The 27,923-nt window shown below is 33.0% G+C and overlaps 4 protein-coding genes and 1 pseudogene across 8 annotated transcripts; 2 read left to right on the top strand and 3 right to left on the bottom strand.

Moving 5' to 3' along the window:
* Positions 1-1,526: 1,526 nt before the first annotated feature.
* Positions 1,527-11,710, bottom strand: LOC111294034 (transcription factor IIIB 60 kDa subunit-like). 3 transcript variants are annotated; one of them, XM_089743176.1, is made up of 19 exons: positions 11,378-11,710; positions 11,194-11,275; positions 10,693-10,765; positions 10,323-10,411; positions 10,151-10,227; positions 8,827-8,883; positions 8,588-8,700; positions 8,405-8,484; positions 8,223-8,309; positions 7,276-7,356; positions 6,629-6,790; positions 6,418-6,522; positions 5,903-5,954; positions 5,681-5,811; positions 4,701-4,781; positions 4,095-4,232; positions 3,415-3,504; positions 2,487-2,540; positions 1,527-1,951 (listed from the first exon to the last, which is right to left on the bottom strand). In XM_089743176.1, exons 1-19 carry the CDS (start codon positions 11,437-11,439, stop codon positions 1,733-1,735), a joined length of 1,833 nt encoding a protein of 610 aa, XP_089599302.1. In that variant the 5' UTR covers positions 11,440-11,710; the 3' UTR covers positions 1,527-1,732. The 3 variants fall into 3 exon arrangements, 2 of the variants coding, with proteins under 2 accessions (XP_089599302.1, XP_022742904.2); XM_022887169.2 differs by having other exon boundaries at positions 5,681-5,799; XR_016327386.1 differs by lacking the exon at positions 1,527-1,951 and having other exon boundaries at positions 2,508-2,540; positions 4,029-4,232.
* A 1,310-nt stretch (positions 11,711-13,020) lies between these two features.
* Positions 13,021-16,570, bottom strand: LOC111294447 (beta-glucuronosyltransferase GlcAT14A-like). Its single transcript, XM_022887750.2, has 4 exons — positions 15,899-16,570; positions 15,669-15,744; positions 15,414-15,529; positions 13,021-13,729 (listed from the first exon to the last, which is right to left on the bottom strand). The coding sequence occupies exons 1-4, from the start codon at positions 16,413-16,415 to the stop codon at positions 13,209-13,211; spliced, it is 1,230 nt and encodes a 409-aa protein (XP_022743485.2). The 5' UTR covers positions 16,416-16,570; the 3' UTR covers positions 13,021-13,208.
* A 2,299-nt stretch (positions 16,571-18,869) lies between these two features.
* Positions 18,870-20,723, top strand: LOC111295112 (protein PNS1-like). Its single transcript, XM_089743175.1, has 2 exons — positions 18,870-20,218; positions 20,300-20,723. Exons 1-2 carry the CDS (start codon positions 19,451-19,453, stop codon positions 20,432-20,434), a joined length of 903 nt encoding a protein of 300 aa, XP_089599301.1. The 5' UTR covers positions 18,870-19,450; the 3' UTR covers positions 20,435-20,723.
* A 145-nt stretch (positions 20,724-20,868) lies between these two features.
* Positions 20,869-23,219, bottom strand: LOC111295113 (uncharacterized). Its single transcript, XM_022888484.2, has 3 exons — positions 22,879-23,219; positions 21,901-22,162; positions 20,869-21,113 (listed from the first exon to the last, which is right to left on the bottom strand). The coding sequence occupies exons 1-3, from the start codon at positions 23,044-23,046 to the stop codon at positions 21,046-21,048; spliced, it is 498 nt and encodes a 165-aa protein (XP_022744219.1). The 5' UTR covers positions 23,047-23,219; the 3' UTR covers positions 20,869-21,045.
* Positions 23,220-24,102: 883 nt separating this feature from the next.
* Positions 24,103-26,227, top strand: LOC111295464 (cation/calcium exchanger 2 pseudogene; annotated as a pseudogene). 2 transcript variants are annotated; one of them, XR_016327385.1, is made up of 2 exons: positions 24,103-24,235; positions 24,775-26,227. The product of XR_016327385.1 is annotated as a cation/calcium exchanger 2 pseudogene, transcript variant X2 (transcript). The 2 variants fall into 2 exon arrangements; XR_016327384.1 differs by having other exon boundaries at positions 24,109-26,227.
* Positions 26,228-27,923: the final 1,696 nt, after the last annotated feature.

Here is a 27,923-nt window from a genome sequence, read left to right as displayed (position 1 = left end):
TGCATTCATCATATTTGATATTAGGACTTAGGAGAGTGAGAGAGTGGCCTACTTTAGTGGACATTGTTGAAACTTCAAGATTTTGCAATGACCTCAAACTTTTTTGCTTTTCCTTAGAGGGATTCATGTACATAATTCAATGCAATAATGCTATCCTTGAAATTAGATTGAGGCACCTAGCAGAGTAGCAGTTGACATTTTGCATTTCTCTTTCACCAAACACCAAAGTTCCTTTGCCTTGTTGCCAATTACCATCAGCTGCAACTTTATAAAACAACAATGTGTTCCAATTTCTGAACTAAGCTACAAAATATCGAGTGTCCACCATCATGAAATCTTTGAAATCTTATCCTTGTTCATTCCATGCAAGATTTTTACTCTTTTGAAATGTGGGGAGCCTATGGTTTTTTATGCTATGGGCCTGTGGGGTACTTGAGATATTGTGGAGACAAGAGGTTGCAGCCTTGCCTGATATTTCCACTTGAAAGGATTATCTGACACCTACTTGAATTTTATATATGTAAAAGATATAGAAACATATGTAAGTATATTATTATTTTCTGAAAACAGTTTCTAAATGCCAAGTTAGTGTTTCTGTCGGACAAAATATAGCAGTGTGACAACATAGCTTTGTGGAAAATAATGTCACATATATTCCCTTTATTAATAGACATTTAGTAAATATGAACATTCCCCAATTATTGTGTACAACCTGACAGATACCAACAGCCAACTAGTCCAACCCTAAGTTGCAGTTAGTTACTCTCTTGGCTAACTGCTGTCCATGATTCAAAAGAATGTGTATAAAATATGGCTAATGGGTTCAATTATATGCCCAATTTAATGGAAATAATCTAAACTGAAAGCTTTGGTGAGCATCTATATTTTATCCTGCTCTTGCCCCTGAGCCTGCAAGATGGGTTTTAAGACTAATTTGAAGCATAGATTGCGGGGAGAAATGGTTTTTTGGTTCAACAAGAAAGTAAACAAACATTTGCTCAACCTTCTTCTGCCAGAATGTACTATGAAAATATAATTTTAAAGCCTCAGACTTGAAACTATATGATGACTTGGGCTGGAAAAAACTATAGAGGTAGTGATGCAGCAGTTAACACAGAAAAAAGGTTACAACTGTTTCCTGACTGCTAGAAGCATGAATTCTTTTAGCGGCTGAGTTTTGCAGGTTGATTACCACAGTTCAGCAGCTGAAAAAAGACCATAACAAAGTTTTAATTTTTTTTATTTTTTTTGTTTGGATCACTAAGTTCATAACAAGCTTGTTGGCTTATTGTTGAATGTAAATTAATTGGCAACATTATTGATCATTTGTATCGTCTTTTTGATCCCTGGTACAGTGAACCAATGCATACTTCAGCTGAGGTAAATGGGTCTTTGATATTATCCCATAAGTTGATCTGTTTTGCTGCTCTAATTATCCTGAATATTCTCATGAAATTGAAAATAAATATAGGAAAATCCTTGCTGTTCTGACTTTGTTTTGAAGCTTACTGGTGCTCTGATAGCTGTGAAAACAATACATTGATTTAAAATAGGGAGAAAAAAATACGTGTAAATTTTTTCCTAAGAAATAATATTTTATATAATCACATATAAGCACTTCGCTCATTAATGAGTTCGTGTACCTTGTTCAAAATGTCGAAATCAAAGCTATTTTTCTTGAACTCAAAAAATAATTGTTGTTAGGGATGGAAATTGTTTGCCCGAAGACGAATCAGAATCCATCATATTCGTAATCATCTTCATAATCATAGACTTCGTTTTCAAAGTCCAGGTTATTGTCAAACGTTCCTCCTTCATCCCCTTCCTCATCGTTGTCGTCATCATATTTGTCTACTAAATCACCTTCTTCTTTGCCCATTTTAGAAACCTTCTCTTCCTTTTCATCAGAATGTGATTCATTTCTTTGTTTCTTGGGCTTCTCTGGAGCCACCTGTGATAGCAAAGAAACCAAACCACAAATACATAAAAAATAAAAATAAAAATGAAGACTTTAGAACAAGCTAAAGTTAAAACAACTTCATGAAGTTTGTTTTGGAAAAGAAAAAACCTGCCAAGCAGCAATAATGTAAGATGTTTACAGGAATTTCAGTTACTTTGACCACTCCAGATGAAAGAACTAGATAACTTCGAACCTGGTTTTCTTGATTCTCTTTAACCATCTAAATTTAACATTTTTTCATGTACACAGTTCATTCCTGAGACATAGTGCTGATATTAAGAGATACAGCAAAGCCAAGATAAACTAAGATAAAAGGAAGATACATGGGCGGTTTCTGGATTGTACTGATTACAGTGAACATCAGATGCAGACGGTATCATACCACCCAAATGAGAAAGTATATGTGTTTCAGTATACAAAAAGGGAAACAAAAGAAATTAAGAAAGTACAAAGTATCTATGTGTATGTTTGTGTCTACGGTCTAACAATTCATTTAAAATATTAAGAGCACATTAGACAAACATACCGGTTCATCAAAGAGTTTCTCCAATGCATCATAGTTGATTTTTGAGCTTAGTCTCTGCACAGAAGCCGTATTTGTAACCATCAGTTAATAGAATCCATATTAAATATCTATAATTTTGTAGTTTTACGAGTAAACAGCACACATGCATAGACACACTTATAAATTATAGAACCTGCACGCATGCATGATTATGACAACAGATGTGGATTCCAGATGCACCTTTGCTTTTTACTTTATAGTCATACAGAAATGTGCAAATGCTAGGACTGTCAAATGGATTCTAGCTAACTTTTAAGTCTCATTTAAAAGAGATTGTCTGGAATAGGAAGATTTCAAGGTTTCTATTTCAATTAGGTAATGAGATTGAATGAGAAACCAAAATTTGACATTATTTCATAAACAAATTCCCAGTATCCAAAAATATTGAATTGCATATGATTTATAAATGTCGAGAACGTAATCTATTAACAAATGATGATTTTTTCTGGCCAAAAAAAATAATAAAATAACAAATGATGTTGTAGTATTTAGTTTCTCTTAGCCCAGTTGATGTCATTTTGTTCAATCATTCCCCTCCCATTCCAAGATAAAAGCTATTGTCAGTGAAATCTTTTGTCAGAGGGATTTTCTATTAAAAAAAAACCCTCAATTTTATGATTGCCTAAAATTTAAAAATTACACAATAATAGGGAAATTTTACAAACATCTAGAGAGAGATTATCAGTTTTAATTTCATCACCCCAAAATTACTTCAGATAATAAGATAATAAGATTCAGGTAGCTGAAATTATTAGAACACTTCATTGTTCCCATTTCCAAGGAAAATGCATTTTTTGGGTAACCAAAAATACCAGAACTAAGTTTCTCTATTCAGCCATGTTTTACCCCTTAGCCCAAAAGGAAGAAAAAAAAAAAGGCTATTTGATACCTTTCTATCCAGCATTCGCCGGGTTGCTTCTGCAGCGCTCTGAGCAGGACCAGCTTTTTTTGCTTCAGCAGCTCGCTTTTGTTGCCTCTCCTGTTAATACAATAAAATCAAATAAAAAAGAGAAAAAAACAAGTAAAAATATGGGCAATAATTCTTGAAGCAATTGTTCTTAAAAGGATAAGTATGACAATCCAAAGACAAAATAATTGTTGGACAAAACAATAACATATTGTAGGCATGCTAAGGTTTAGAACTACACTCATAATTTTACAAAAAAAAAAAGATAGAAAAAAAAACTCTTTGAATCAAGCCAAAGTGGTGAGTCACAGCTGAACTAAAGATCAACAATTGAATGCATGTGGTCATGTATGTATAGTTACTAATTGTAGTTTGTTTTGCATTTTTTTTACCATTTTAGATATTGCCTTCAATGCATATCTTAAGCTGTAATCAATCATGTTTTGATTATATTCTAGTAACATGATCAAAGATTTAATGCTCTCAATTGCACATAGGTTATAATTTCAGTTTTGAATAGTGATGATAGTACCCTGGACACTTAGAAATGTACCAGGGTACCTACAATATATAATGAAGCACCAGAGGTGGCTTACATTTCTCTTGATATAATTTTCAGAAATCAGGAAACTTCCCTACTTTTCTTGATATTCAAGAATCACCTTTCTAGATTTTGCCACTACTTCTGCAGCAGCTGCAGCAAGCTCCTGTGCAGCTTGGAGGTCTTCTGGACATTTGTCATAGTTGGCCATAGAAGCTTCCTTGGCAGCTGCTGCGGCTGCTTCCTTGGCTGCTTGTTCCTGCAAAAGATTGCAGTATGATTAAGTTCCTGTGAAGATATAACAAGCTAAACATATAGCATCATCAAGAATTTTATTTTCCCAATAAATTCATGAAAGCAAAGCCAAGTTATACTTTTCAATTGTTTTTACTAATGCAAAAGCACTAAGCCACAAATTAATAATATCAGACAATTTCTCAGGATTCAGGGCTCAATTTAACCACGTAACAAAATGAGAAAAGCCATCTAATATATCTGAATTAGATCATCTACTCAAATATATCCGAATTATTATAATAGGAGAAATTATCCTCTTATGGATGTTTTAAGCCAGAAAGATTTACTAAATGCTTCTTATGATGCAGATTCTCACACGGGCAACATTCCAATGTCATGAATACTACATTTAAAGTGTGAGATTAGATTAGGGTAGGCCAAAATACATTTGAAGAGATGCTATACTCAACAAAGTCACGGTTCACGTCACCTCAAGATATTCCCGATTCATTTCTTCCCAAATTATCTTTTTGTAATGCTTCTCCTCTTCATTGTGAAGATAACCATCAACCTGAAAAGGTAATTTTTGAGTAATTCCAAAATGTAATAAGAAAATGGCATCAAAATTAAGAAGACAACTCAACTGATAGTGCTGTTCTATACACATCATAAATCAACCAACACTTTCTAAATAAAGTTCATAATACATATAAAGATATGCATGACATTCATACAATAAGCATGTAACTCTAAATTAACTACATACATGCATTAAGACATAGAATGTATTAAAAGACATGAATAATATTGTTGAGAAAGGGTATATCATTGAAGACTACTTGTAGGACTAAATTTCAGGTCAGTATGGTTGATTCTAAAACTGACCAGCCAAACTCAATTCTAAATAAACCTATGAAGGAACTAAGCTCTAAATACCGAAGAATAGATCTTAATAATAAACTTAATTCAGGTAAATTGTAGTTAGTTCTTGCATCTTTTTCCCTTTTCAATTTAGTGAGTTTGTATTTCTTAAGACTTTGAGCTTTTACCAATTAATCATTATTTAGATGCAGAACAGCCCAGAAGAAAATATAACAAAAGTGGTGCTGATTACCCACTCATACATTAGTTCTGTTGGTGGGTGATTCTAAGCTTAACTGAAGCCCAAATAACTTCAACACAAGGGTATCATATCTTTGATGGCTTATGGATGCAGTGCAAAAGATGATTTTTCCAAGTAAAAGAAGCAAAACAGTTAAGCTAGGTCAAAGCTCAAATCACTTGATATAATGAATTTATTTAATACTAAACATCTTAAAAAGGAGTATGCCATTAGACTGGAAATATAACCAAAGTAATTAGTCCGACAATTAGTTAAGCAGATTCAGCTTAGTACAAGGTACTTTTTCTTGTCAAATTTCATATGGACAACGCAATGTCAAAATAAAAGAAATCAGACTTATTCCCTACCTCAAAATCATCAATATCAGAAAAGTTATCTGATTCATCATCACTACCATCAACACCGGGTAATTTATCATTGTCACGCTCATCCATGGCTGCCTGGTTAGTTTCACCCTCTGAAACCCCTGAAACAATACCTTTTCCAATAAAAGATCTTGGGCATTTGGACAAAAAAAGTCCAATTATTAAACGAAGTAAAGCATGATTGCTCATGAAAATAAAACTTACCAATATTTTCAGGTTTTTCAGATCCACTTGCAAAAGGGCTGCCAGATACACTCTACAGTTATCGAAAACCAACAAAACAATGAAATATTGTGCTAAAGAATGACTACTAGAACTATGTTGAAGATAACCTCTAAGGCTATAAAAAAGAAACTAAAAAGTATAGCAAAAGAATAATTAAGCAAATAAAAAGTATAGCAAAACAAAACGCGAGGGGAAAAAAAAGATTCATATATCCTGTCACAAGAATTTAAGACAGGATAATCTCACATGATTAAGCAACATAATCTTGTCACAAACAAATTTCTCACTACCAAGTGTTTAGACTAAAAAGAATGACAGCACAAAATAAAAAAATCTGTCAGCTCATGAGGAAGGGAGGCAGGGATACAATAATAGAATAATTTTTGCATGCTCATGTGGAATCTCCCATCCAAAATATATGAAGAGAATATAATGTCGATGCTCAACCATTTACTGTCCTTTTGCCTTTACAAAAGTACAGTCACAGCTCTTACTTTAGCATTTTCCTCAATAGATAATTTTGCTATTCTCTCTTTCTCAGCACGCTGGAATGCTGGTGGATCTGATCCTCCATCAAGTCCTCCTGAAACTTTCATGAACTGCACCAACCAGTTAGAGCATGAACTTTAACTTGGATGATAAAACAGTTTTCAATGGTACAATTGTAGTGCGTGAAAGAAGATAAGAAAGAACATGGGAGCTCACCTCTTCATAACATTCTTCACAAAGTCCATAAGCAAAAGGTTTTTTCTCCATATGCTTACATAGCACTTCATGTATGCTGGCTTCTTTTGATCCAGTATTTGGCCGTTTTTTAGTTAATGAACTAGTTCGAAGCTCCTTCTCCTTTTCTGTAAGCTCCTCAATCTAGTCAAAGTTTAAAACAATGGAGGAATTTCCAAGAAATGCAATCAAAATTTAGAAAACAAATGCATTGGAGAAAATAAAAAATAAAAAAATGGAATATAACAAATTCAACATAACTCTTGGTAATGATAAAAATAGGCATTGAACTTTTCATAAAATTCGTTAGATACTGAGTAGAGTGCACACAAATAATAACAACAGTAATAACAGTAAAGAGTTACTAATCAAATTCTACCATGAGAAATTAATAACCGCATTGAAACAAGTTACAATTGCAACAACAACAACAATTATAGAGATCAGATTATGCCATCATGCAGTTAGGAAGTTATATTGACATCAAAAAGAGAATATCCAAATTACCATAAACATCAGTTAGATCAAAATATGGTTCTTCCGAATTACTAATTACAATCTTCTTCCATTAAGAGTTTCCTGGCACAATGCAGTTTTATAATGTCATATACATGTAAAAAGATACATACCGTCAAGCTTCCAGAGTCTGTATTCTCAAATTCAACCAAACGCTTTGTCAATGTTGCTTCACAAATATGCACAATCCTTATCTGATAAACAGAGAACTCAATTAACCCAAAAATTAGACAGAGAAAGAGCATAATTGGAAAAGGTGAGGGGAAAATCAAACAAGAATCTAAGTAAAGAAGAAATTAGAACTTGAAAATTGGTGAAATCCTCATCTAAGAAAATAGTAACAAAAGCTGCTCACAGACATAAAAGAATTTCTGTTATCTAAAGAAAATTCCATAAATCAAACAAAGAAGGCTAAAATGTAAGGAAAAGGACAAAATAAAATCAACTAAATTGTAAAACTAAGAAATCATTATCTGGCGGATGCTAGGTGGTCATATGATCATATCCAGAATTATTTTCTTAAAATATATCCAGTACTATTTTGGCTTAAGGCTTGTTGTGGATTTCTTTTACTGTTGCTTTTTCATTGTTGTCAAATTACAATTCAGTTATTTTATGCTTATACTTTTAGTACCATGATGATAAAGTTTCCTTTAAGGCAAAAAGTTAGCATCATTGACATGTGCATATTACTACAATGGCATGTTGTAGAAACGCCTTAGACAGGGCAGTGAGGCAGTCTAAACCTATCCCTACTATAGCTTAGGTCAAGACATGCACCCCAATCTAAAACCACTGAATTACTAGTTAGGACGTTCTTTAATATGTGTCTCATCTGGAACAAGCATGACATGGTTGGAAGTTAAAACATCTACTAAGTTGCAAATCCTACCCATAAACTTAAATTTGCAAAGTTTGTCCTTCATAAGTGGCTTATAATATAACCACCTATTATAAATAAAAAATGAAAACCTTAAAGATTTTCAAGCAGAAGGAACAACACCATATGATTACTGAAAAAGGTAAAGAACAAAAAATAAAAAAATGAATGATAACTTACAATGTCTGACTTAGAACACTTCAGACCATGTGAGAGTGCAGAAATGTATAGTGCTGCACCGCATAATCCACTGGGTTTTCTCCCTGTCTGTAAATACATGTTAACTTCAGTAAGATTTTACCTCCAAAAATTACCAAGCATAATACACAATCAAAATAAAGTACTTCAAAAGAGAATCACACCTGCATCCAGTCCCGTTTCATGCTAGCTAAAATGTCCCGTGCAGTTTTAACAACTTCATCATTCCCTTCTGGAATCAAAACTGCAAAGCATATTGGTTATTATGCCTGTCTGGAGTACAGAGCACAAACACCAGAACTATTCAATCAGCTAAAGCATGTCAAGGTGGGAATTGATTAACTTACCATTTGTAAATTTATGAATAAAAATTGAAGGATCAATTAGTTTCTGAAGATCTCTCGTCTCAGCAAGGTACAGCACATAGCAAAGCTGCAGATAAACAGAGCCTAGCTCATAACTGCAGAAGAAACAACAGAATGTCAATTAAAACAAACAGGTACTGGTTTAAAAAAAACAGAGACAAAGGATTATTGAGCAAATAATTTTTTTTACAGAAGGTAAAAGAAGGAGGAAAACTCCTTACACATTTATATTTAAATAACTTGAAAAATCAATAAGAAGGAAAGGCTTTTTCTTTTGCCTGCAGATCCAAAAATTATATGATTAAGGAGGGAAACAATTCAACAGTTCAAAGAACAAAAAGAAGAAAGAAAAAAGGGGGAAAAAAAAAGGAAGGACAATGATTCAATCATGGAATTAATATATATCCTTGATGCCAAATTTAACCACCAAAAAACAATGAAATAAAAATAATTTTTTTCTTTTTTTGGCACAATAAAGTACATTCTAATGTACAAGACTTTACATTAATTTAGGATATCAATGAATCAAGTTTCTCATGATAGCTCTCTCTCTCTCTCTCTCTCTCTCTCTCTCTCTCTCTCTCTCTCTCCCTCCTGACCCTTGCATATATAGAATGAATTATTGTTAATAGCTCTGCAATGATCTAACTTTCAAGAAAGTGTAGTACTAATTTCATGTGATTCTCACAAACACAGCATGAATGTTCTGTGTTTTTCAAATAGCGAACCCCTAGCTGAAAGAGATCCGTTCTAACCTTTTGTATCCAAATTCCAAACCAATAATATTCTTTCTACATTGAAACCCTGGCCACAAAGACATTTATTTGTCCAACATCAAGCCCTACAATACAAGACCTTACCCTCATTCCCTGTGTAAGATATCCTAGCCCAAAAAAAATTTTATGATCTTACCTTCCTTTTCCTTAAGCCTGATATTCACCCAAATTCCAAGACCGAAATGCCTAAATAAGGACATAATAATCTAAAGGCATACTGCATCCCATAGCAACCATCATATGCATAACATATGAAAAGATGAAAGGAAAGAATCACAAGTTACTGTGTTTTGCAGAAGTAAACAAAATGAAAAGCCAATAGCACGCAAATTTCAAAGAGAAATATTTGAAAGGAACAAAGGGCAAATGCTTCACATAATTTAAAGATAGAAGGTAAAGAATCAAGCTTGGTATTTTACAAATGTCGAGAAAAGGGGTTTGAAGTGGTAAAAAATTACTACCATCTGCATAACCTTACATTTTCGTCAAAAATATGCATCCAGTAACAAAACTCAGACAATAAAATTGAGGACTTAGCGAAAAATAAGGAAAATATGTAAAATACCTGTGTGAGATAATAAGAAGTTTACATATGTAAACTCTGATTTTTGCAATTGTTTTGGCATGTACTTCAGTACACACCTAACATTATGTGTTACACATAAATAGCTGAATCATCACATTTTAAATTTAGACAACAAAGCACGTTCAAGTTCAGACAACAGTATTTCCATCAACATTACAAGTTTAACAAAGCAGCATTTCTCACCGGCATGCAAGATAAAGACATGCAGCCTGTACTAACTCTGATCTGCGCCCCCTAGTGAAATTCCGTTCAAGGGCAATCTTCACAATGCAGATTAAAATAAATTAAAAAATTGAGGGAAAAAAAGCCAAATAACAAGCAACAAAAATGAAACTTAGGCAGAACAAAAACATACTTCATAAAAGCGTCTAGCAGTTTCAACGACATCATCGCTATAATCATCAATACTTAATGCATCCTTCATACATCTCATATCATCAAAAGCTGTATCACCAAATGAAATCAAAACCAGAAACAAAGAAATTTCTAAGTCATGTTGCAATAAGAACTTTAATGCTAACACATTGTAACCAACAAAAATGCAACTACAAATATAAAAGTAAATTTGAGCCAATGGAAGTGCAATACTAAATGTCAAGAAGTGATGAAATTAGATCACCCAGAAATAGCAAATAAAAAGTTGGGAAAATGTATCAATAATCCTTTACCAAAAGTAGAAACATATAGTTTCTAGCATAGCATAGATGCAACTTAACAAAAAATACCTTTATCCAATGTCCTCCTACGTGAATCTGAAATTTCTTGAACAGACTTTACAAAATTTCCAGACAGTTTGCTCTGAAAACAAAGTGAAATTAGCAACAAAAATCAATAAAAATGTGAGCCAAAAACATGAAAGCAAAGAACAACAAACCAAACAAAGGGAAACAAAAGTTGATCTCCTTGATTCAACACACTGCAAATGTAGTTTATTAAGACACATCCAACAATGGGTCTAATAGGCCAATTTCTTCTTGATTTTAATCACAAACTCATCCAGCTATGCTCATATTTAGGAAACTATAATTAGCTAGCAAGAAGCAAAATTCTATCCCAACAACAATGTTCAACTAGTTTAAACTTAAATCGCAACTATTCCACTAAATTTTAGCATAAAGTTTACAACTTTTAATGAATTTTTCAACATGGAAAAACTCTGGATATATATTCATAACAATTACATAGTTCCCAAAACTAAAAATTATATACAAACAAATAAACATTACCAGGCCAGCTGAATCTTTAACAAATTGCGGTTCGGACGCAAAATTGTATTCTTCCAACACCTTCCCGCAAAAAGTACAACACCTGAAAAATTCAATTGATAAGTAAATGAATAATGAATCAAGAAATTGGAAGTCTATCCAAAAAGTAAAATAAAATTTTTTAAGAGCAAGAAAAATCACTTACAAAGGCCCATCATAGACGCGTTCTCCAGTAACGTTTCTGGAACAATTATTACAATAAACCATTCTCCTAAAATTATGAATTTAAAAAAAAAAAAAAGCGCAAACTTTTTCCTTTCCTTCCTTTTCTCAGCAACCAAACAGAAAACCATGAATTGAAGAAAATTTCAAATTTTAAGTATGAAATCAACTTAATAATGGATGATAAAAAAAAGTATAATAATAAGTGTAAAGAAATTAAATAGAAAATCGGAGGTTGCAGGAGAGGGAGAGTGGGTTGAGGAACGGTTAAGAGAGGATGAAGTTTAGGGTTTGGTTGGACGGTAATTTTGAAAATACCAAAATTTAACTGGGCGAGTTTATATAGTTTTCCGAATTTGGGACCGGTAAAACTCGAACACGTGTTTTTTTACCGAGCGACTCTGTGATTATAGAAGAATTAAGTGACCTGGAGGAAGGGGGGTCTATTGACAAATAAATTCTCATATTAGGCCCCCAAAAGAATATTTCCAATTTTTATATAATTTTGAAGGTGAGAAAATTGGAATTCAATTTTCCAATGTAATTTTTTCGTTGAGTAATAGTGAAATTTTTTTAATTTTACTAGTAAAGTTAATAAAGTAACTCTGTGTCATCCTATTAATTTTGATAGTTAAATTAAAAATTTTCATTGTCAGTGAAAATTTTTGGTATTATTAAAAAAAATAATATTTAAAAGTAAGATAATACCAAAAAAAATTTTTTTAAGTGCAATAAAAACAAATCCTATGAAAAATTTCATTGTTTTTAAAATTAATAAAATTATAATTATAATAAATTTTTGATAAAATTGAAGTACTATAACAGAATTGAATATAAAAAGAGATCTAATTGTGTTAGTATAAATTTTACATTTTTTTAATCTTTAAATTAAAATAATTTGATTAAAAATATTATTTTGATCCAAATTATTCATGAAATTAATTTTAATCTAATGATAAAAAAGTATAAAGCTTAACCTATATAGTATATTGGCAAAAAATAAATAAAAATAAATGGTATATAGTGTAGTAATCAATCTAGCTTTAATGCCTAATGAAAAGCTTAAATGGACAATATATACTATGATTCAATTAAGACAACCATATTAGCATATCAAAAAGAAATTAAGATTAACATATTACAATTTCGGATTCTGCACTTTGAACTATAATAATTAAAATCAAATATATTATAAGTTTGATATTAAATTTTAATACTTATAATCTTTTTTTATTTTCAGGTTGCGACCTACTTTATAAAAAATTAATAGTAAATTTTATCTTAGTCCTTTTGATTTTTATAAGAAGGGGGTGTTTTAAAAATTAAAATCCTTGTTTTTTTTTTTTTTTTTTATGCAGGCTGGGTTTCTTCCACAATCAAAAGAAAAGATCAAATTCTGACTCTCCTTTTGCTACAGCCTACAGCACACATGTTAGTCAAACAACTACTGCCCTTTGTCAAAGCCTCATAAGATTTTTGTCACTAAAAATTTCATCATGCATCTTGAGCAACCTTTTCATCTTCTTGTCATGTGAAATTACATTTTGTTCTCTTTGCTATATGTAAGCATTATTGAGTTTAATTTATTGATAGATTTCTATCTTTTTTGGTTGATTTTCCTTCATAAATCTCTTTGATTTTCATTTCTTCTTTTCTCAAATTTATAATACATCACCTTGAGTATTAGTTAGTAGCAATTCAGCTGCTGCTCATTGCAAGAATCAACACAAATGATTTTCATTAAAAAGGACCAAATACAAAAAAAACAACTTTATATTTGTATTCATTCATTTAAAGGAGAAAAAGAAATTCACCTACAGTCTACACTGCCTCTTAGTGAAATTCCTTGCTGAAAGAATTTTTGTTAGCAAAGTTTTTAACCTCCTAGACCCAGCTCCAGGTTTCAAAACACCATAATTCTGACTCTGCAAACTTGAGCATGCTCTTTGTTTCTTTCCACTTTCAGAACACCAACCCCCATAAGGGAATTTTCCATACCTCCTCTTGAGAAGCTCTCTGTCAATTTTGTCAAGAACTGGGTCATTTATTTTAAATTTTCTCGCAAATGGACGGCTGCTCAGAACCATTCTTCTGAAATCTTTGAGTCCTAGAGACCTAGGGTGTTGCTTTGGAGGTATATCCCAAGTAATATAGTGAAGGTCATGGTTGACTGTTGTGTTTTTATAGTCTTCAGAGTTGCATATCAATGTCTGGAAGTAACCTTCAGGAGAGGACACAAAATTGGTATAGTAAAGGAGCAAAATCCTTGACAAGTTGTCCCAGCCCACTATGCAATACTCAGCAAAAGATCTTGAGATCACAGTCCAAGCTGATCCTGTTGTTAAGAAGGAAATGATGAGGATTTATGTTAAGATAACTTTATTGAAGTTGAATTTTTTTAAAGAAATCATGACAATATTTCCAGCACAAAATTATTGTAAAAGGAAAAAGAAATCCAATACCAACTAGATATGAACTTGCCTAAGCTGTAAGTTTGGTTACCCATTTTATAAACAAATCAATTGTGGATTATTTGAGTTGAATAAAGATTTTTAAGCATAAAATAGATGTTAACGTAATTATATCATCACCATCATCACCAAGGCCACAACTTATTACAAACCCAAAAAATCACCCCCAACAGTTCTAAGTCAGTCATCAGGTTTTCAAGAGTAGCATATGCAAGTTCATAAGAAAATGCACTAATTGACATTTCCACAGCATAAAAAACTTTTGTGTGTTTAGCTTAATTATTTCATACAATTACTTTTAAAAAATAACATTTAGTACATATCACATTCAAATCTCAATACTAATAATTTTTTTACCCTATCCCCGAGCTGTGACCTCATTTATGCTAAAAAAAAAAAGAACTTTCTAATTAAGCATCTTTCATTGTTTAATCAACTCTAAATTTGCTTGTCATTCTGCATCAGATTGACTATTTAGGGAACCACAGAGTTTAATTCATAATTACGTTTATACTTTATAATATAGTCTAGAACTTATCAATGACCCTGTACGAGACAGGATAGCACGTGTATTCCAATTTGAACAAATCAGGAATATATGCCATTGGCACATGGATTTTCTAGATCATGTAGTCTGGTTTTTTGCAATCTATCCCTGCTCCTATAATTATAAAAATTTAATGTCAAATATTATAAATTTCTTGGTGAATATGATAGCCTAAATGTCAATGAAAACAAAAGAAACTAATCCATGCAAAATCTTCAAAGAGTATAATGCATCAAACTTATAAAACTAGAAATTTCCTTTTCTTTCCTTTCATCTTTCCTGGAATCAAACAGAATGCAAAGATCTTATCAAGAAATAGAATTTGTTTATATGATTTGATTTACTAACAGCACTGTTTGGTGATTCAATGATCATGGTCAAACCCAACATAGTTACAAGGCTAGTTTGGTAGAATGATGGAATACCAAGCAACATTGGTTAGGGCCCTGTTTAGTGGGAGATTATTACATCAATCTCCCAGCTAGCAACAGCTCACCAACCTTACCCACCACGAGTCATGTGAGAAGCACCAACAAAAGCCTAATCAAGCCAAATTCACAATAAAAAGTAAAAACATCCTCTGCATCTTCAAAGAAATCACTGCCTTTTTATTTCAAAAAAAAAAAAAGAAATCATTGCCTTTTGGTTTTGTCTTATGATCTTTAACTATGGAGTTTAAACCTCTGGTAGTATTTTCAATTGATGATTTTCAATATATCTGTCAATGGCAATAAATAAAAAATAAGGAAAAAGATAAATTAATTAATAAAAATATGCCAAAAACACAAGGACCCAGTTATACAAAATTCCAAAATTTTTCCCTAATAAATTCGAAGGCATGTACCATGTGAATGTACTATGTAACTTTTCATTGTGATGTCCCTTCACTTTGTTCGGTAGCTCACATGGCAGAGATGAGTGAATTTTTTTTTTGAGATTTTCAAAGAAAATTTTAAGGAGACATTGGAGAAATAATCAAATAAAGAGTTATGGAGAAAAACCTGTATAGAGGTTGAAAGCAGTGGGCAGCGTCCTTTGTTTAATATCCCACCATATCTCTGACTTGTTGAGGCTGTAAAGCGCTGGGTCTATTATTATAGGTTTCCCTCGCTTGTTCCTGCAAAAAAAATTTTTTTAATTATGAATTCATATTCTTTTAACAGGACAGAATAAAATATCATGGTAAAGATAATATAATAAAAGAATTAGAGTAAAAAATGGCAAAATGATTAATATTTGAAAAAAAAATTCCCTACAGTTTCCAACCCAGGTGACTGCTATGCTGAATGAAATTGAGATCTTTTGGCAAACCAGAAAAGGCATGAATCAGATCTGAAAAACCCCAAAAAATATGAAAGTCATGAACTCACAACATCATCATCGGAAAGAGAAATTCTAAACCTGCAAAACAAAACTATATGAATCTACAAACAGATAGGAAAGAAAAAACTGTTGGAAAACATCAAAACAAGGCCACTCACCATACCATCTTGAGTTACCAAAGGATAGTCAGAAGCACTAAGATTAATAAACCAATCCCATTTGCAGCATCTCAAAAGCATTGACATTGCATGAAGAGTTGTAGCAAGCATAGTTGGACCTCTATAAGTGACTAAGTTTGGTTTCCCAACAATATAAACATTACCAACCATGCTAAAAACTGGGTCATTTGATACAAACTCTGCAATCTCCCTGTGCTCCCAGGCAGGTGCATCGTAATCCAGGTGAATCAGATACTGGTTTCCAGGGTGATACACGGCGCGCATGGTGCGTTTTAGCTGCATAGTGTCCCCTTTGGATGCTGAGATTAAGTAGGCAAATGTAACTGGATATGTCCTGTTGGATTTTTGTACAATGTTCATGGTTGTCATTGGATTGAACCTTGTAATAGGGATGCTTAGTTTAGTTGGGATGAATATAACAGAGAACAGAAGTGAGGTTACCGTGAATGAAATCATGAAAATTTTGATGTCCATTTTAGCTGGAAAAAAAAAATTTGTCATGAAGAAAAAAACTGGAGGGATGGTTTTAATGGCATTTGTGTTAAGATTGAGGGAATAATGAAAAGGTCACATGGAAGTGTCTGGTTTAGATTTTTGGAGGGTTCCTTACTTTGAAGTGAAGGCCTCCATCTGTCACCCCGTCAATTTGTTTGGTAGGAAAAGACTTTTAGTACCAGTTGGGTAATTGAATTACTATTTTGCCTATGGTTTATGTGGGACAAAGATTGGATTATTGTAGGGTATTTGTGGAATTAAACTTGAAAGAATACAAGTTCAAAATTGTTGAATTTTTATCAAATTGCCCTTTCGGCAGATGCTGCTGCTAAACCTGAAAGATATGATAAGCATTAAGCAGTCAATATTCTTACCAAAGAGAAGAAAAAAATGAAAAGCATTCAACATATTCTACAGGAAGTTTTTTTTTTTTTTTTTTGTTTAATTTTGCTTTACTTGGTTATGCAAAAATGGAGATTAGGCCTGAGAACTTGATTGGTCCAGTTGAAGTTGGGCAGCTTCATATGGGTCGTTTAACTTGATAGAAACCCAATAAAATTTTGAGTAAGGCGTAGGCCTAAAGTTCCCCAGCAGCCTGGATGGTCCAAAGCAGAAAGAAAGAAAAAATTTGATAGAATTATTTAATTATTTTCCCCCAAGTTATCTAAAAAAAAAAAAGTCTCTAATCTCAAATGTAAAATCGTGTGTTTTACATCTGTGGTTTGATAATTGCATCTCAAAATTGAAGACATTTTTTTTCCAACAATTCTTCCATTCAACTTGAATTTTTCTAGCTAAAAGAAAGAAAAAAAAATCTTTTTTCCACTTACATGGAAAAATTATTTGCAAAGAAATTCAAGGAAAAAAAAAAAAAAGCAAGAGTGTTATACCTTGACAGTCATGTCATCACATCGGACTACAGCATTATAATTTACACATGATTTTAAAATAGATAATTATTTATACAAGCAATCGGGTCAGTATCCATAAAAAATAAAAAGAGAATGAAATTAGGTATGCAACTATCTCATTACTCTCTTTTCTGCTCTCTTCTCTTCTCTCTCGTTTCTTTCCTTTCTTTTCCTTAAATACTTCATTAATGTGAATATTTGAGCACATCCCGAAATTCTTAGTTCTGTGTCTTTGTGATCTTCTTTCTCTTGATAAATTTGACAGACCTTAACCAAAACTAGAAGTGCATCAACAGAGAGGAAGGTATAACATCATTGTAAACATGTAAACATCGAACATAAGGTGACAACCTATGCTTTTTGGTTGAAAAATTAAATATGACAGATGAGGACCCAAAGTGCTAAACAACGAGTATTTTGGTTAGGGCACATGATTCATGCAACCCTAGGCCAACCTATCATTGCCCATGTCATTTACTCGAAACTGGTTGGCTTATGGTTCAGCATTTATAGAACTCTGTACCTAACATATCTTTTATTCACATATCATAACTTTCCCAAGTTTTCTTAAACTTTTAATTGGATAATATATCTCTTGGTTCTGCAACAAAGACAATAAAGAGGATCTTGAACAATAATTTTCTACAATATGGTTGGTGCAAAGAAAAGAAAATTATAAATAATTTTTTTATTCAATGATTCATATTTCTTAAGAAGAAAACATTGATTCTATAAATACTTTAGTATAATTGTAACATGTAATTTCATCAAATCTACTTAAGAGGGGTTAAGAACTTTAATCGCACTTCATTTTTTCGTATATTATAAACTTAGCCATTAGAATAAGATAATTTTTCAGCATTGATCACATTCAACTTTGAAGACTTCTTTTTTGTCCAATAAGAGCCATGTATATACCAGCAAATAGCTGATAAATTAGATAATTATCTTCTCTGGAAATCAAAGTTTTGAGGCATGCACAATTTTTTTCCTAGTAATATTTTTAAATTTTGCAGAAACCTAATTTTTTGGTGATAGTTTCTAAAAGCATACTCTATAATCTATTAATTTAATGTATTCAAGATTTTATTTTAAAAATGCTATTCATAAGTATCGTATCTTAATTTATAAAAAAATTTATGTTTAATATATTATCAATATATAAATTTTATATATTATAAATAAATAAAATGATAATATATATATTCGGACAATGTATCCCATATAAACTTTTTATTAAAAAGCTCTTCCTAGCCCATTGAATTTGGCCATAAATAATAAACTGAATTTTAGGCTTTCTACGACGTTTAAAATTTAATTGGTTTCTGGTCCCTCTTCCCAAAGGCCATTTGTCGCTCACCTAACCCGATAACCAAAATTTCTACGTATGTTTTTTGTGATGGGATTGGTAACCAACCAGTCATCACCAATTTATCAATAAGAGGCTTTAGGTTGACCTTTTTCCTTGTATCCTTGCAAAAGGTTTTTGTTTTTTTATCCTTTAATGTACATATCAAGCATTATCAAGGTCTCTTCAAGCCCATTTATTGCTTATTTTACTTCTTGCTTCTTCTTCTTCCTCTTCTTCTTCCCCATCAAGGCTCTCTGCTTGAAATATCTGCCTAATGTTTTCATTTCATTAATTCGTGTATCTTAACCTTCTTCCATTTTCTTCTCAAGGAGGTCTGCTTGCTTGTTTTCTGTTTCCTTCTTTGTTTCTGCTTCATTTTTCTTTCAACTGGTTGGCACTGGCAGATACAAAAACCAAGCATCAAGATAGCAGCAACAGTGGCGGGACAATTCATAAGGAAGCTCTTTCAAATCGTTTTCTATATTCAGTTGTTCATAGTCTCAATCTTAGTAATCGTCTTAACAATCCGTGGCCTCATCTATTCCAGCAATACCAATCGTTTCCACCCCAACAAATGGTACCCTCCACTTCTTGTTTCAACAGCTTCCGCTGGAATTGTTTCTTTTATATGGCAATCCATCTCTTTTCACAATCCATCAAAAGCCATAAAAGCGGCCTTCTGGTTTAGTCCCTTGCTAACATGTGCAGTTGGTGTGCTCCATGTATTAATTGGTTCTCCGGTAAGTTTAGCAGTCGGTACAATTGCAGTAGTTTCTGGCATGATCCAATCCCTTTATGCCTGTTGGGTCAATCGCAGATATGAATATGCAACCAAGATCCTCACAGTATCCACATCTTTTCCTCCCGATAAAACTGCTACATTTGTTACCATATCCATCATAACCTGTGTACTCTACTCCTCTTTCTTGGTGACTGGAATTGGAGGAGCAACCGCGACAGGAACTAGCTTAGACATCTTGTTCATCATAATAATCCTGCTTACTTTCACATGGAGTATGCAAGTGATCAAGAACATGCTGTATGTGACAATCTCACGTGTCAGATACGTGAATTTTGCTTGTGGAGTTGACATGAACACTCGGATTGCTTTGCGCGACACAGTCAAGCATTTGGTAGGAAGTGTATGCATAGGCTCAGCGCTTGTTCCTGTTATTGTAACCATTCGGGGCTCAGCCAGAGCTATCAATTTGGTTGCTGGGTACAAAGACGAGTTTTTGTTCTCATGTGCTAATTGCTACTCAGGAGTCGCTTCAGCTCTAATAACTTATGGGAATCGCTGGGGGTTTGTTCATTTAGGGGTTTATAACAAAGGTTTTGTGCAGGCATCAGCCGATACATGGGAAATGTTCAAAAGGGCAGGATTGGTTTCATTGATTGATTCTGACCTTACAGGGGTGTTCTGTTTTTTCTCTGGGGTTGCAGTCGGTTCGATATGCGCCCTAGCCGGAGGAACATGGGCGCTCATAATTCACAAGAGCTATGCAACAGAAGTCTCCATCTACACTTTCTTGATCGGCTATTTCAAGGTAATGGTGTAAACCTTGCCTGAGAAGTTCGCAACATTTCCTATAATGAAACTTATAAGCACATTTATTTTGGTTTGACAGTGTCGGATAGCATTGGCCTGGCAACAAGCGTGTGTTTCAGCTTACTATGTTGCTTATGCTGAGGACCCTCAAAACCTTCGGTTTGATGCAACAATCCCAATTCGCATTCAAGAGCTTCAGAGATATCAAGTATAACAGTCAATGTGAAGCTATAGAAGGAGCAGATGGGAATTTAACCAAAGGATTCATCGTGCGGTCTACAAAATTCTTACAATTTTGGCAGGCCTGTTTGGTAGCAAGAATTCTGCATCTTCTTCACTGTAAATTCCATACATTACTGTTGCAAGTTTGAGCATCTTTTAAAAAGATAGACTGCATGTGAAATGGAATATTTTCTCATTATAGACAAAAAGAAAGCAGATTGCTATGGCAACAGAGCATTTTCAATGCAATAGAAGAATTCATCTAATGAATATATTTTCCACCACTGCTCCGCGTTTAAAGTTAAACGCATTATTTATGAACAAGTACCATGGGAAATCAATAGAGACATACATTTCAGCACAAAGCAAATGCAGTTCCGGATCAATCAACATACCAAAGGGATTTTAAAATGAAGGCAAACACCATTAGAAAATTGCATGAGTCAGATGCATTAATTTAATTTCTTTTATCCTGGACTATCAAAATAGGACATTGAATTTTGTGAACAAATTACAAGGCTAGAATGAATGAAATTCCAATGTGTAAATTCTACACATAAAAGGCTACCACAAATTTTCCAAGATAGTGGGGCCAACCACAAGTTATTTGGATCCTAGGTGTCCACGGCCACCGCATTCTGAGCACATAATATTGCCAGTTCCTCCACAACCTGAACAGTAACAAATATTATACCATTACAAAATATTGGCCACATATAAGTATAACAGCAAAACCATATTAACAAAAACTTAGAACACATGAAGTTGTTAAAAGTTTACATGTTAAAATATGATAGAAGATGAAAAATGAACAGTGAATGCATTATAAGAAAACACAAGTGGCCCCCAATGCGGACAAATGTGGTAGCAGTGACAAGCTTGTATTCTATGAATGCCTGTGGTGATAGGAAAAAAACTGCATTTGCAATGTTAATAGGGAGATTACTCAAGTCAATCCATGTGATGAACTCAACTGAAGGTCTCATGTTCATTTTGGTAATGTAAACACATAATGCATTCCACTGAGGAGCGTGAAAATTTCTATTTCACAATGTTTACATTGTACAAAAGCAAGATATGGGAGCCTTAAGGCAAGAAATGACCTACAATGAGGAGATCCACATCATACATTGAATTTTACTTAACACAGAAGCATCAGTGTACAGTGCTACTTTAATCACATGATTCACATCAAAACCTCTTTAATTTCACGAAAGATCCTTTTGTTATTTCCCTCCAAATCAAACAGAAAAACGTAACTAAAGAATTTCCTTGTAATAGACTGGTTTCAAGGATCCTATTTAGAACTCCATCGGTCTATCATGCAGAATCAGGCTTTCAGGATAGAATATGGTTGCCTTCTATAGCAATACAAAATAAGAACTTGACAGATATAGAATATTAACTACATAAACATCCATTTACAAACAGGAAATCTTTGAAGAAGAATTCATTTACCTAGGCAGCGGACTTTGACAATGATACCCTGGCTCTCCAATACTGAATCCACATATAATCCAGAACCAGAGCAAGTGGTACAAAGGACGGCACCTTTGGCCTCACAATCAGTGCAACGGGGATTATCTCCAACTATTTTTTCAGCCAAAGATACCCCAACAGGTTCTTCAATTCGTTCCTCTGGGATAGGCTTATCATAACAAAATAGAGATTCCAGACTGCTTATTCGTCTGTGTGCATCTCCCACTACCCTTGACTCAGCCTGTAACACCAGAGTTTACCATTACCATTACACACACCGGTAACTGACTTATCTTGAAGGTGTATCAGTATTATAAATAGTCACACATCGCTTATAATGATGAAACTCTACTTACTCTACAGCACAATTATCTTAATAGTATAGGAAATCAAAGCAGCCACAAGAAACAACATTAGGACATCCATCTGCTAATGATTTTCAATAAACCTAAAGAAGCACCGTAATAGAAACAACATTAACAAAGCTTTCCAAATCATCAAGGTTTTGTGTGATTGTTACTTTTGCTTCTTGGTTTTTACTACTTGCATTTTATTCTTCATAAGAAGCATCTAAAAAGCAAAAGCAAATGGTAGAAAAAAAAACTCCAAACAATTGATAAATATGAGCAAAAAACTAAAATTTAACACCAATTCTATCATACTCTTTTTATGTACAAATTTAAAGTTCAACATTTTAACATTTTGAATTAAGTCAAATCAAAAGAAACCCAAGAAGGAAAAACAAATTGCAAATAAATTCACATATTGTAGCATTTTTCCCAAAGGAAATATCTACTGTAATTCAACAAACAAAAATGGCTCAAATTAAAATAAAAAGGATTCTCTTTTCATTCTACAAATTTTCAATTAATAAATTTTGAAGAACCCATCACAGTTTAATATGAAAAACATGAAAATTATGGTAAAAAGAGGAGAAAGGAAAGAAATGGAACTAACCCCGTGCGAAGCAGAGGCAGATATAGAGCCATTGGAACAAACGGCGCAGATTTTATTGTTCCTTCCATTGGATCCAAAACCATAAGAAATTTTGTTACAATTATTCAATTTTGGAGTTGAATTTATTGGAAATATTATTGAAGACGATAATTTCATGGTAGACTCCATTATATCTCAAAATTAAAAAACAAAAATCAAGAAAGCGAGAGTCTTTGATGAAAATCTTGGAATTGGAGAGATGGGTTTCGGAGTAAATTCGAAACTTTTTAAGAAAGCTTCGGAGACATCGAAGAACTGAGATTTTCCTTTTTGATGTAAGGCTCTGCGTAAGTATCCAAATGTCAAGACAATAATTTTTATTTTGTTACAATTAAATTAAAATATTTAATTTCTACAAAAAAAAATTTATTTAAATTTATTTAAATAATAAGTATTTGAGAGTATTATTTTAAAATTTTTTATAATTAAATTTTATTTATTTATATTTAAGATTTAATAATATAATTATAATAAAATAAAAATTCATAATTGTGATGTAATAAAAGATAGAACGTTTGTTTTATTTTTTAGTAAATTTAAAAGAGTTTATTTGGGTATTGTTTTAAAAGCAAGATGAGAAAAAGAAAATTATCGTTTTGGTTGGATTATAGGATCCGAAAGGCATAATGTGGGCATGGCCCAACATAGTATGGATCATTAGACTTTTCAATCTACCGAATTCGGGGCAGATCAGGCCTATTTTCCTTGGGCCAATTAGATTCATAGCCGATTGTTTTTGTTGCTTAATTTTCGTTAACACCATTTTTTTAAAATTTTAATTTACCATTGAATCCCGACCTTAATATTTACTGATTTGAAAAAAATATTATACTAAAATTATTATCAATAAGAATCATTGAAAATACTAAAATTTAAAATTATTATTAACTATTAAAACAAACATGGTTATCGATCGAACCAATCCCTTTTTTATTATTGTATGTTCAATTTTTTTTTTTGATTGAAATAAACATAGTTAGTACCTTCCACACGAGGCTTATATAATTAAAAATGATGGTGGCTATAATTAATGTCAAATTGGGAACAAACAATTATCGTGTTCACACTTCATAACTGGCTTCAGATTCACGCGTATATTCCCTTCATACGGACTACCGCGTGTACGATTTGCTTTGCTGTTATTGGTGCAACTAAGAGACAAAAGTGTGCTTAATTATGTATAATCGTTTCTTTAATCCAATCGCTATACAACTCCTATAGAAATAAAATTTTCACCCACGTTGTAGAACTCTCCAAACTGTTGTGAAACCAGGAAATATTCCTGAGAGATCACCTGCTTTAACAGCACATGCAAAAGGTTAGTTCCTGTCTTGGATTTGCTTCTCTCTTTCCAGCTTAGCTAATAGAGAACAAGAGTTTGATCCTAGCTCAATCTTTTATACCCTGATTGCCGCAGTCCAATTGAGTTCCTTGATCATGATTTAGTACAAACATTTTTGTGCCTGGAAGAAGTTTTTTTGGTTAGAGTTTCTGGTATGGGTACTTGGGTTTTTGTATCTGAACACAAGAGCAAGAGGTACATCGTTTTCTTGAATATTTCATTTCTCCTGGTGGCATTTGTTTTCTTGATGATATGTTTCAGATCTTCAGGAGTTCTTGTTCTAAGCAGCTATAATTCCAATATTGGTAATAATCAGCAAGACTGTAAGGGCTTGGAGAATTTAGATGATTACAAAGCCAAGTGCTCTTACCTTAAGTTCAAAAATCCATGTGTTTCTCAAGGCTATGTTGATTATCTTTACCTTTTTTATTGCAATTTTGGAAGATTTCCCTTGTTGGGTTATTGCCTTCTAATTCTTTGGCTCCTTGTGTTGTTTTATCTTTTGGCAAACACAGCCTCTGAATACTTTTGTTATTCTCTTGGAAGTTTATCAAGCCTGTTAAAATTATCACCTACACTAGCTGGCGTCACACTGTTGTCTCTTGGTAATGGTGCCCCGGATGTGTTTTCCAGCATAGTCTCCTTCATGGATAGTGGAACTGAGGACATTGGCCTGAGTACAGTTCTGGGTGGTGCTTTGTTTGTAACTTGTGTTGTGGTCGGAACCATGAGCACTTTGTTGCACCGGAAACGAATTCAGGTTAACAAACCTGCCTTTGTAAGAGATGTTTGCTACCTCCTCCTCGTTTTTGCATCCTTAATTTTGATATTGATTTATGGGAAAATCAATCTTTGGGGAGCAATGGCTTTTTTTTCGCTGTATATTGTTTATGTTATCCTTGTTTACATCATCTATATTTTTTGGAATTCTGGTGGCACCGACAACATGGATTCAGATTCAAGTTATAACGGTGGTTTGAGCATACCCATTTTAGATGGAATTGAGAGAGTGGAGATTGATTGTTTAGAGGAAGGGAATCTGGAACCTGAAGAAAAAGAAGTACAATTCAGGCAATGTTGCTTTTGTTTAAGAATATCAGCTACTTGCAGTATGTTGCTTTGGATCCTTAAGATGCCCCTTTATTTGCCAAGGAGACTGACAATTCCAATTATTTGTCAAGAGAGATGGTCTAAGCCAGTGGCAGTTGTTTCAGTGACATTGGCACCGATTCTCTTATCTGCACTTTGGGACCTTCAAGATGACAATCTGACCTTCAAGACAGATCTGGTGGTCAATGGAATTGGTTTCCTGTTTGGAATCTCATTTGGGGTTCTTGCATATTTTACTACTGAAAAATCTAGCCCACCAAAGAAATGCTTGTTCCCTTGGGTAGCTGGAGGGTTCTTGATGAGTGTGATTTGGAGTTACTTTATAGCTCAAGAATTGGTTGGCTTATTGATTTCACTTGGCTACATACTCGGGATCAGTCAGTCTATCCTTGGTCTGACCGTCCTTGCTTGGGGCAACTCACTTGGAGATCTAATAACCAACTTGACAATGGCATTGAATGGTGGTCCAGAAGGAGCACAAGTGGCTATATCAGGCTGTTATGCTGGCCCAATCTTCAACATTCTCTTTGGTTTAGGCTTGTCTCTTATTGGCTCTGCCTGGTATGGATACCCTTCACCAGTTCAGATCCCTACAGATCCTTATCTCCTGGAAACCCTGGGTTTTCTAGTTTCTGCGTTGCTATGGGCACTTTTGGTTCTGCCAATGAGAGATATGAGGCTTGATGGGGTCCTGGGAGGAGGGCTTTTTCTGATCTACTTGACTTTCATGTCTTTAAGGGTGATTCAAGTAGTTGGACTGCTCTAGCTTCATACATTTACGTACTACTTTTATATCACATGGAAAACCATATGTAATTATTAGATTTATAGATTGCAATCAATTTTTTTATATGCCTACCTGTATGTTAACCAACTAACTTTCATTCACTGGCATGTCACCTTACTCTATTTTCAACACATCAATGAAATCTCCATTCTTTCATAACCATCATTGTTGCATCCCGGTTTGCAACAAATTCATAGGAAAAACATATCTGATGCCTGAAACTTTGCAGGATTTTATGGTTGAAAATATGGCAGTAGAATTAGAATCAGGAGAAGCTGAAGTTTTGATGGGATGTTTTATTAGAAGATATTAACCTGAATAAGAATCTAAAATTTAATTCAATAATTCACACCGTTATTCATAAAAATTGATATTTAATAATTTTAAAATTTAAATTTTAACAATTACAACACATTTTTTTTTATCACAAATTGCAATCTCGTTTAGAAAATATAATATATATTAACTTATATAAAATCTCAAGATCTCATTAAATGAAATGAAATTCATTTTAATACATAAGAGGAAAAAAAAAGATCGAATCTTAGATCTTATCTTTTATAAAGAGAGTTAATAATCAATCAAACCTGTATTATAATTCCAATGAAATTCAGTTCATACTTCTTGTGTATGACGCAATGCAAATATTTTTCAATTATTTTGTTGCAGAAAAATGAGCCAATAATTGTACTTTTCTACAACTTTTTCCGTTGTTGAAGGATCTGTCATCCAAAGCTAGAGACAAATGAATTAAGATTGAGTAGGCTTGTTTGATGAAAATAGCCAAAGAAACTAATATCACTTTACAACCTGTTAACTAGCCAATTAAAATTAGCACTCCAAGGCAAAATCACATGAACTTAAAATTTTAAATAGTTGGGAAAAAAGGCAATAATTGAGGGTCTAAGAAGAGATTTCGGTTTAATTAGAATTTTTTTTATATCCGAGGTTGTCAACAATTGTTCTTTGATCATTGGAACAAAAAAATTCAACACACCACTGTTGGCTAACTAGAACATTGTCCACTAAAATTAGAAAGGAAAAAAAAATCCAAAATAATAAAATTATTGTTACTTCTTTACAAAGAAAGTCACTATCTAAAGATAAAAAAAATTTACAAATGTTTGAATTTAAATCTCAGACCTGTTATATATCATAAACTAATTGAATTAAATTTCAAATTTTAATATCTCACTATCATTTGGGTTTCTTTCTTATAATCCGTCGATCTATCCATAAATTACAAACTTCTATATTATCTCTGGATCTTGATAATGGAAACCTTGGTAGAAACATGGTGAAAGAATACTTCCGGGTTAAGATGAAACCAAGGTGCAAAACTCCATATCTTTTTGTCAACATGCAAAGGGAAGTACGAAACCGTTGTTGACGGAATAGGTAAAGAAACAAACAATGACACAAGCAAAATTATTTTCATCTTCAATTCAGTTGAGATTTCAATGCAATATGATCCATTTGAGGAGGAACATTAATGTCAATTTTGCCTTTGCCACACAGTTTTTGGCACTGTGCAATTTTTGGTCCCACCTTTGATTGAATAGTTTCATTCAGCATTTTATCAAGTAAAATTTGCGAATTGAAATGTCAGCTTCATCCTCAAAATCAACTTCCTTGAGATTATCCCCAACAAAAAAAAAAAAAAATCAATTGACAGCAACCAGACGTAATTAAGCTTAATCCTAATGGAAAATTTGGACATTTTCAAATCCAATATATTAATTGACTCCATATCTATTTTGTCCAACT

The sequence above is a fragment of the Durio zibethinus genome, chromosome 14 (genome assembly GCF_047325235.1).
Source record: "Durio zibethinus cultivar Kanyao isolate XHJ-2024 chromosome 14, ASM4732523v1, whole genome shotgun sequence".
In the NCBI taxonomy this organism is placed as follows: domain Eukaryota; kingdom Viridiplantae; phylum Streptophyta; class Magnoliopsida; order Malvales; family Malvaceae; genus Durio; species Durio zibethinus.
The sequence above is the reverse complement of the archived record's forward strand: the minus strand, read 5'-3'. Positions and strand labels throughout refer to the sequence as shown.

What these genes read in the sequence shown, in the direction of transcription:
- LOC111294447 (XM_022887750.2), bottom strand. Translation starts at nt 16,415, where the DNA reads ATGACAAATTTTTTTTTTCCAGCTAAAATGGACATCAAAATTTTCATG. An exon ending in TCCTTTGGTAACTCAAGATG is followed by an intron (nt 15,745 to 15,898) that starts GTATGGTGAGTG and finishes GGGGTTTTTCAG; the next exon opens with ATCTGATTCATGCCTTTTCT. An exon ending in TGCTTTCAACCTCTATACAG is followed by an intron (nt 13,730 to 15,413) that starts GTTTTTCTCCAT and finishes TCTTAACAACAG; the next exon opens with GATCAGCTTGGACTGTGATC.
- LOC111295112 (XM_089743175.1), top strand. Translation starts at nt 19,451, where the DNA reads ATGATCCAATCCCTTTATGCCTGTTGGGTCAATCGCAGATATGAATAT. An exon ending in TCTTGATCGGCTATTTCAAG is followed by an intron (nt 20,219 to 20,299) that starts GTAATGGTGTAA and finishes TTGGTTTGACAG; the next exon opens with TGTCGGATAGCATTGGCCTG.
- LOC111295113 (XM_022888484.2), bottom strand. Translation starts at nt 23,046, where the DNA reads ATGGAGTCTACCATGAAATTATCGTCTTCAATAATATTTCCAATAAAT. An exon ending in CTGCCTCTGCTTCGCACGGG is followed by an intron (nt 22,163 to 22,878) that starts GTTAGTTCCATT and finishes CTGGTGTTACAG; the next exon opens with GCTGAGTCAAGGGTAGTGGG. An exon ending in TGTCAAAGTCCGCTGCCTAG is followed by an intron (nt 21,114 to 21,900) that starts GTAAATGAATTC and finishes GTTACTGTTCAG; the next exon opens with GTTGTGGAGGAACTGGCAAT.
- LOC111294034 (XM_089743176.1), bottom strand. Translation starts at nt 11,439, where the DNA reads ATGGTTTATTGTAATAATTGTTCCAGAAACGTTACTGGAGAACGCGTC. An exon ending in AGTGTTCTAAGTCAGACATT is followed by an intron (nt 7,357 to 8,222) that starts GTAAGTTATCAT and finishes TCTGTTTATCAG; the next exon opens with ATAAGGATTGTGCATATTTG. An exon ending in GTGAAGAATGTTATGAAGAG is followed by an intron (nt 6,523 to 6,628) that starts GTGAGCTCCCAT and finishes TGGTTGGTGCAG; the next exon opens with TTCATGAAAGTTTCAGGAGG.